Source organism: Sardina pilchardus, chromosome 2, assembly GCF_963854185.1.
Source record: "Sardina pilchardus chromosome 2, fSarPil1.1, whole genome shotgun sequence".
Taxonomy (NCBI): domain Eukaryota; kingdom Metazoa; phylum Chordata; class Actinopteri; order Clupeiformes; family Clupeidae; genus Sardina; species Sardina pilchardus.
The window spans coordinates 25,371,442-25,381,001 of NC_084995.1; the positions used below are offsets into that span (position 1 = coordinate 25,371,442).

Consider the following 9,560-nt stretch of genomic DNA (forward strand, 5'->3'; position numbering starts at 1 on the left):
ACACAGATGCAGCCACATGAGGCTCTTAGTGGCCCACGGCGTTATAGAGAACACACACATGCAGCAGAGTTGTGGTTTTGTGAGAGGCAGAAACCCTGAAGGAGATTCCATACCATAAACATGCTGAAACCATCGCCCTCCCCCCAGCCCTATCCTCCCTATTCATGCCTCTGGAGGACATGGAGTGTCAAGTGGCAAATAGTTTCCATGAAACCAGTATCACATGACAGGAAAAGTGTACATACGATATGGGAGGAGGAAGGCCTTTGTTGCCAAGGTGCAGGTAGGTTTTGTTTTCATCTTAATCCAACACTGGGATTGGGTCCTTGGAGAGGAGATGATGTTTGGGGCGGAGTCAGAAATCACAGTGACCTTTCACCTAAATACTTGGGCCCAATTTCTGCAGTATTAGCAGATAAGGTGGTGAGGACCCTTGCTGGGTTAGTGCTGTTCGGAGGTACAGCTATCTGACATGAGATAGAATCTTGCAATCATCTTTCATACATATCAGAAATCAGAAAAGTAACGAGGGTCATCATGCCAAGTAAACCATGTGAGTGCATATAGCATTTGCCCCAAGACACTGTTGCTGCCTTCAGGAAATGGACTACACTACAGTACACAGTAAATAAACCAATGTTTACTTCTGTGGACAGGTAGAGTGAATCTGACTTTGGCCATGTCAACCACTTCAGTGAGACCAAAATGTAAGATTGGTTAGTGCAAGACCATCAAATTCAGTCATCTTTGTACAACTTTGTACAAGATCAGGAAGTTCAAGGGAAAACAAAGTGGTTAAACTGCTTCCTATTTCGCAAATACATTACAGAATCTTCTGGAAAATACAAAGTAAGTACAGCCACAATGGAAAGGAATAGACCAGGGGAAGAGGATGAACACTTCTGTTTTCCCCCCTTGACTAGTATAATGATGGTGGCGAGTCTGGAACTACAGGACAGGCCCGTAGAAGAAAAAGGGTGTACTTGCTTGAAACTGCTATGCTGCCAACATTCTCCAAATTCTTGTTGCCTGACTGACTGGCTGCAGAGATGACCAGGGAACCCAGAAAGAGCACATGTGCACATGGGCACTGGGTACATCTGTTTATGGTCAACTTTGACAAGATTTGGGAAAGATTCTTGAAAGATTGTAGTCTTTTAAGCAAAGCTTGAATAAGTGATATTCGTAAAAAGACTCTTCCAAATCTCGTCAAAGTTGTTTGGTGTAAGGAGGCCATTAGTTTAGTCAAAAACCATGAACCAATGTAATGGTCAGATTGAGGATTTACCTGTTGCTGCATTATGCTCACGGAGGACTGGGGTGATTTACTGACATCTTGGGCTTGCACATAAGTCTCACTTCAAAGTACTTCAGATTGCAAAAGGCTTATCTGCTGACCTTGCTGCAAGAGGCCCCGTAAACCACTCACAGATTTGTGCCAGAAGTTAGAGGCTTTGATAAATAGGGACACCTGAAGACAGAGGACATAGTGATATTGTGGCTAGCCCTAGTATAATGGTAGCCTACCTTGGGGTATATATTCTCAAGCTTGGGGAATGTGTGGGCTGGACACTCATCACAGCTCCAAGCAAAAACTCTGGTATGGGCAGCAATGTTGTGGCCTGAGACTGAGTCTCTCCAATGAGGTCCTGGGCAAATGTCACCTCTAAAGTGAAAAGGTCCTCTACTGCTTACTAACATTAGGCTTGCATCAACTAATATTTTAATTCAAATTAGCAATGGAAGCAGTGTTCTCCGGTCTCAATTCACCTACAACACTCTGTTGAGAATGGGATCTTCACCAAAATATCGACCTTAAAAGAATGTGACATTCGGTTGATCCTGGAGCATTAATTTAGTTATAGCTTGTCGCTCATCAATTAGTACACTCGTGCGACACGCAAGGGAGCAGCACGCAGTCCTCGTGAAACGACAAGGCGGGATGCCACGCAACAATGGACATATTGTAACCCGTTTTAAGCTCGTTGCAATATTAGCTAATTAACTAACAATGGTGTCACTCCAATGCTCTTTTCAAAGCGTGCTGCGAGCCCAGCACGATGACAACCGTTTCCAAACAAAGTTGAGTGTCACACACCAACAATGTCGCCACCCCTTTTCTGTGCTTGTTCTTGGGGGCTTTGTCTGATAGCTTGGGCAGCGCGGCCAAAGCTCGCACGAGTGTGAAATCGTGAATGTAACACAGAACTCCATAAACACACATTCGCAGAAAAAGACCACTGGCGATGAACTACGCGACATGTTTTTTACATCATGCCCGCACTGCAGACCAGAACGTTGAGGAGGGGGGGACTCCCAGCAGTAGTAAGCTAGTCTCCATCAGTGCTTCAGAACGAGAACGTCTTATGCAAGCAGTGGTTTCTAAATGTAATTGGTGAAGTACCTACCGCTATTTTTACAGCAATAGCGCACCCACCAATTTCCATAGTGACATCTCTGCCACTGTCGAGCGGGAAAATAATACAAAGTTGCAAATCATTAACAATCAACACAACATAGCCCACGACTTACTACATTTAAAAAATCTGTTACGTAGGCTATCTGTTTCCTACTTTCTCTCTCTACCAGTCGTAGGCTACACAGCTTGTCAATTTCATTCCCAATTCAACCAACGTCAATGCCATTTCAGCTGAAACAACCCCATGGGTTCGATAAAAGACCATAAAGACAATGAAATACATATTATTTCACAAACCTGCAAATCAGCTCCGAAGATGAACCATGCAAAAAGCTTAAAAAGGATGTGGCGCTTAGTACTGCCCAATTCGTAAACCGGATACGTGGCCAATAGGAGCTGCTGTCAAATATTTTTGACGCTAGACAATGCGAGAAGAGTTATCATTGGACGGCGCTGGGAGAAATTTGAATATATTTAAGGGTGAACTTTGTACACGTATTGACTCAATTAGTACTGTTTTTGAATGTGAATGAAATTACTTTAGTGCAGCTTGACAGCAAATGTCATCAGGCCTACCTATTTCTCCAAAGCTCGAAGGAACACCGTCTGTTTGTGACCTTTGTCTTTTAAATGGTTTAGGCTACATCAGGGAGGTGAGCAAAGTCGTAAGTGAGGACCTCATGATGGGATATATTTTCGAGACAGGATAACAGACTGGAATGCTGCAACAATTGGATAATAAAACTCCATAGTTTTAAACTTAATGCAAGATGCTATACAAGTTGGTGATGGTTATGCAAAATGGTGCTAATTAAGGCATACTCAGGCAAAATTAATTGAGGCAAATGTAACCAGTTACTGTCTGAGTGAATGTGGTTTGGCACAGAGGTAGGGAGTGTCAATTTCATTTTGTGTGTGTCGGGCTGAGGAGCTGAATGTCGAGCAAAAGACTTTCTCTGTGACCACTGAGCATGTATACAGCATGCACGTTGTATACAGTGGATGACGGCAATTGTATTCCCTAGGTCCTCTCACTGTGTAATAGTCAAATAAATTATTTTATTTTAGAAATTCAACACGCAATCCTGTAGCAGGCAATATCTTCAACCCACAGCATGAAAACACGCATACAATACAATACTCAGTAAAGAAAGTTAGGTCGAGTAACACTAGGCTACTTCATGCAAGAAGTGGTATCAGCCAACTGCTCAATTACACAACAGCACCCTCTACTGCCAAATCCAAATAATTGCGACAAAGCAATCTAACGGTCCTGTGATGTCATCATAAGTTTGAATAACAGGCGCATCTGAGAGAAGTCACACCCCTTATTTCACCCACTTCATTCTAAACCAATCCGTACTTTATTACTTTTTTCACATTTCTTAAATATAGGTTGCTTTCTCGCTCAATGACAAACCACCAAACATGACCAACAACTACCCTTTAGCATAGGCCATTTGCGACAGTGAACCACATTTTCATCGCTGGCGTCCGTTTGAGTAGTACTAGGACCCATTAAATACGTGTGAAAAGATACTCCTAGGAACACAATAAGAGCCGTGTGAAATAATGCAAGACAGACTCACGATGGCGCACAAAGCTAAAGGACCACGCCAGCGACTGCCCGAGGTCACTGCGGGTCACTGAATAGCGCCTGACAACGCATCGACCTGATGCAGATATTTATAGAACCGCAAGATTTGAAATGGCTGCAGTTTAGTTAGCCTACACATTAACGTCCTGTGTATAGCATACATAATGTCCTATACACAGACACAGGCGCGCACGCGCGCGCACAATAGTTTAATACCACACAACTCTGAAGACATGCTAACACAATTATAAATTAAGAATGGGATAGGGGGTTCATGACTTTTGAAATAATACCGATAGGCCTATATTCTGTCTCTGTCTATAGTTCAACAAAGGCAATAACAGGCTAAAGTATCGCGAAAGTTTCAAGAGACCACACTATGATGTTTTTAATGTGCGCCACAATAGACTAATTGTTACTTTTGTAGGCCCACAAAGCACGTGATTAACCAAAATAATGTTTAATTTAGGCCCCACGGAGTAGCCATGTTGCTCCGTAATATATTTAAAAGGCCCCTGTCCCGTGCCGCGTTTTTCTGCATATAAACAGCTGACGTATGAAAGAGTGCTATTCGGAATCCTTCTTACTTTACAAGCGAATAAGGCGAACTGTACTAGTGTAATCAAGGTGACGTGCATGACTGCGCTGTTGCTGAGGCCCGCCAGAGTAATTCTCTTTCACATGGTAACTCCTTACAGAGCCGATTAAACTTTCAGGTAGCTGGTCCGCTTTGTAAGTCCACCCATTCAATTAAAGCCCAACACTTTTTTTGTACAGGGCAGGGCCACGATTTTCCATTTATATCGTTTTCATGATGGAGGAGACAGGACAACATAAAAAACTAAAAGGATTAAGCTACACTTAAATGATACAGCAATAAACCCTGAGCGGAGGCTCGTTCTTCTTCAATATTGGATACTCAGACTCCTTGGAGAGCTTTGTGCATTTCCTTGTACTTCACTTGAGATAGAAAAGCTCAACCTAAAATTGAGTCGCCCGAAATAAAATAAATGTACGTTAATACCATGAAAACAATGAGAGATGTTTGAATAACTCCACGAATAACGTTACTTTGTAAATGTCTAACTATTAATCGTCCTTGTTCATACGTATGGTGCATAGCCTATATTGCACCTGCAAACTTAAATATACTTAATTAAATATCGTAGGCTGCTGTAGAGGGTTTCATTGGGGTTGGACTAGTTTAACAATGTTTCAGTGCGCGAAAATAGTAGACAACTGCCAAATGATCTCTTCGTGCACATTTATGCACCTGGTGAACATAATTTAAATGCGCGAAGGCCATTTCCAAATTAATCCAGACAGTGATAGTGAGAATACGTTATTTGAACTCTTGATTTAAACGTCAAAACGCACTTTTAGTAGCCTAATACTGAATTATATTGATGAAAGATCGCTTTTAGTATTTTTTTTCCATTGCAGTGAATACTACGTTTAGAGAGATTGAGAGAGCTAATTACAGCAAAAGTCTATATTATGTTTAAATGTGATACAATAACTGTGACGCATGAGGACGCACGATGTTTCCAAATAGGAAACATATGTTGAATTATCTGTGAACATCTTAAGTCTTATACACAATATGAAATGCGTGGACAAAAAATAGAAAAACACAAAATAACGTCAACTAATGAATACAATAAACGCAGAGTGACTGACAACGGATATAAGCAGCGAGTTCATTGGCGCCTTATGTTGGTTTTAATTGAGACACAATTGTATAAGTTTTCAATAATCCTTAACTCGCTAAGTTTAGTCACACGTACTATATATATCCAGGAGAACTCATGCAAGACTGCTGGTCCAGTTTCAAGCTTTCTAAAATGAAGGTAAATTCAACTATAAACTAATGGGATTTAATGGTTTCGTCCAGTTCACTAGTGTTTTTCTTTCCGCGGCGATGAAAAAATCCTCCGTTGCTTTAGATGTCTTTGGAGTCTTTATTCTCTTTTTAAATCTTCACACAATTTTTCTACTCTCCCCGACTCTGCCCAGGATCCGTTATATTTAAACAAGGCGAATCTTTAAAGATTAAAACGTTCCCAGTGAAAAAAACAGACGAGCAAACCATTTTGGCGCATGAAACCGCGTTTGAGACGGTGGGACGGAGCGCACACAATAAACCTGTTGTTAACCTTGCTGTGAAAATATGTTTGAAGAAAACAGCCAATTGTTGTATGAAATGTATTCAAGTATAAAATAATGCCCTTTGTTGGGGGAAAACTTGAGCAATGTGAGGGTACAAAAGTCCCCTGTGGCATTTGCGTGCTCCCTTTGTGGACTTCGCGCTTTGGCGTCTCCACTTGGCGCATTACCCAGACCCCTTTAAACGCGATTGTTTCTTTCTTTCTAATGACATTTACCGGATCAAAACATGCTGTTAATTCGATCAGAAAGCTTCATCCTTCACAACAATACCAGAATAATTTCTCCCAAAGTTTGTTAAGTTGACCGAAATTAGGCAAATGAATAGAGGTCTCCAGGCTACCCCTTTCGCAGGTGACGGAGAATAATGCGCATTAGGGCCAGCTGCATTCTTCTTTATTTCTCCTCCTTTCTTTCACAGCATTATTAAAATTTAGGCCAATGAAACTATTCATTCATTTCAATAGACATTTTCTTATAGGATAATAGGATACAAATTGAGCCTCTCCAAAAAGAATCCAGTGGTGGGTAACCCTCGTGTGCCAAAGACGCCTGGAGCCTCTGGGTTGGACAGAGGCGAAGCCCGTGTGCCAGGCTCAATCCCACACCTGCCGAGGCCTGGAACAAAAATAGAGAATGTAAACAAAAAGCTTGCCATCTCCCATAAAAGATGGACGTGTCACCAAGTCGTGTGAGAAACGCTGAGAACAAACGGGGGGACTCCATCTCCAAAAGATCTCCCTTGAACTCGGCGGAACAGCCTATTAAAGGCTTACTTAATTACTCTAATGTTACTGGACAGGCCTTAACTCCCAGACGGTGCCTGGATGGAAGTTAAGATAGCTTGCTGGGATTTGTAAACAGGAGATCGTGTGAGAAACGCGAGGTTGGGAGAAAGAGAGCTCTTTTCTCCACGGCTTTGTTTCCCTCGCGCGCACTGCGCCCCGGCGGATCAGGCGGACTCACCGCTCAGTTCGCATTTCCCGCCTGGGTTGTTACTATGCAAATAATATTCTTAAAGTAATCACGTGTCTTTTGAACAGCCACGTGGATTAACAAAGCAGGTCTGCCCCCCTGCTACCCCACAGCTTCAGATTTTTACTATTTCTTTAACTGATCCTAAATGCACACATTTACCCAATGCGCTACTTTTAATCCTATAGAATAATTTATGGCAATGAATGCTTCAGCCCCCTCGCATGATCGCTTTATAAGGGACGGGCTTGAGTCAGACAACTCAGTCCAGCCACTTAACACCTAGCAGCACACATAGACAAGACTATCCTGGACAAATATATTTTTGTATTTTTCGCATTTACCAAATGATGGCGTCCAAGATGAAGGATCGCAAAGTAAGTAACATCATGAACCATATGTGCCTCCTAAATGTTTTGTATGCTTTCTTCACTAAGTTCACTCTCTGTTTTTGTTACTTTTTGACACATTAATACAATTTTCATTTAGAACATTGTTGTACTAGACACACAGCATTCAAATATAGCAGTCATTATCCAGGTTGCCATTCTGGATTGGTTGCGCGCGCCGGTTTGCCAAACCGTAGTCAACGCCTAACACTAATTATAAGAGTGTAAATATACTGTTTTACTGTGCTTAGTGTTTTTAAAAAGTTTATTTCTTTTATTTATTGTATATTAGAATGTATACATGTCATAAAAGAATATAGGCCTACTCTTGATTGTAATAAGCGTATTCCACAGGCACGAGTTTCTCAGCCAATTTTGCGTTCAGTGCCATGGTGGTTTCCATCTCTATTACTCTCCTAAAATGAGCGGGTAGTGCTTGATAGAAAGATTGGTGCGATACCGTTACATGGCATATGTAAAGGATGCTCCTGGCTTTAATTATCGAATACTATATCACAAAATATTTAAGGTACCTAACTGTTACATGTCCGTTGCACACATTGCGCTTCAGCTGACATTTGGTCTGTTCGCTTTGTTCCCGTTTAACTAGCGTCTAATATCTCATATCTTTTGGTAATTTTCAGAGAACTCCAGTTTCACACAAGGTGATCGAGAAAAGAAGACGTGACCGCATAAACCGGTGTCTGAATGAACTCGGGAAAACTGTGCCAATGGCGCTCGCCAAACAGGTAAGTTACGCAAAGCTGAGTCCGCAGAATTACGATATTTCGTTTCAAATTGCATCTATTCAGTGGTGCGCTGGGAAAGAATGTGTATGCAACACCGGTCATAGGACAGAGATATACCTACGGATGGTAAAAACGTAATGTCCATTTTATTTTGATGGCCCACTGGCATATGCGGTAGTCCACAAGATTTGCACCTGTATGCCCAATATTCAATTGATCGCTGCATTTATGCACATAATGTAGATAATTTGGAAAACATGACAGGAAAATCACCATAGTCAGAATCAGTTACCAAATAGCAATTCAGGCCACAGTAATATACGCCTGGGTTTGTTATAGGGATAGGCTGATATAGAATCGGTCGGTCAACGTTAATATAAGATATGCTTATGATGTTTTCCTTTTCCTTATCCACAGAACTCTGGGAAGCTGGAGAAAGCAGAGATTTTGGAAATGACGGTTCAGTACCTGAGGGCCTTGCATTCTGCCGACTTTCCCCGGGGCAGAGAGAAAGGTGAGTTCACGAATCCGCTTGGTGCGCGTTGGACTACGGCGTGCGCGCAGACGGGCTTCTCTCAGCATCGCGACTCTAGCGCACCGCTGCGATTGATAGGCTCACTTTAAGTGGGAAAAAGTGGCACTTTCGTTTTTGTAGTGATAAGCCTTAAGTCTAAATGTATGACCGTGTTTTTTTTATCGTTTCAAACATATTTATTCGCTGTACTACAGCCTACACTTATATAATACATATATCGTTCTTACTCATTTTCTTATCATTCTTTGCAGGAGAGCTACTAGCGGAGTTTGCGAACTATTTTCACTATGGATACCACGAGTGCATGAAGAACCTGGTTCACTACCTCACCACGGTGGAGCGAATGGAGACCAAAGACAACAAGTACGCGAGGATTTTGGCGTTCCTGCAATCCAAATCCCGCGTCGTCACCGACCCTCTGTTCAGCTCTCTGGGCGCATTGCCAGACACTGCAGACTATTTGTGCCAATTGCACTCTTCCCCAGAGTACCAGAGCCCCAGTCCCACTGAGTCCATGTTCCAGCAAAGCCCCCCCGGACACTTTTCTTGGCACAGTTCGGCGCGGAGTCCAACTATCGGTTACTCGCCGGTGTCTTTATCCACCCCGACACAGCAACACGGCGGATACTTGTCGCCAGTGCAGGGACTTGATCATCATTATATCAACTTCATTGGCCACTCTCATCCAAACGCATTCAGTTTGCACACGGCGCAACACGCTGCTTTGTAA

General features: G+C 42.4%; 2 protein-coding genes across 2 annotated transcripts in view; one reads left to right on the forward strand and one right to left on the reverse strand.

The window, feature by feature from the left end:
• The window catches only part of acsl1a (acyl-CoA synthetase long chain family member 1a), a 30,241-nt gene extending 27,444 nt beyond the window's left edge, over positions 1-2,797 (reverse strand). The window contains exon 1 of the mRNA XM_062523397.1: positions 2,717-2,797. The gene's annotated coding sequence lies outside the window, so the exon portion shown is untranslated. The remainder of the gene's footprint in view (positions 1-2,716) is intronic.
• Positions 2,798-7,495: 4,698 nt separating this feature from the next.
• Positions 7,496-9,560, forward strand: helt (helt bHLH transcription factor). Its single transcript, XM_062555474.1, has 4 exons — positions 7,496-7,534; positions 8,191-8,295; positions 8,713-8,809; positions 9,082-9,560. The coding sequence occupies exons 1-4, from the start codon at positions 7,505-7,507 to the stop codon at positions 9,558-9,560; spliced, it is 711 nt and encodes a 236-aa protein (XP_062411458.1). The 5' UTR covers positions 7,496-7,504.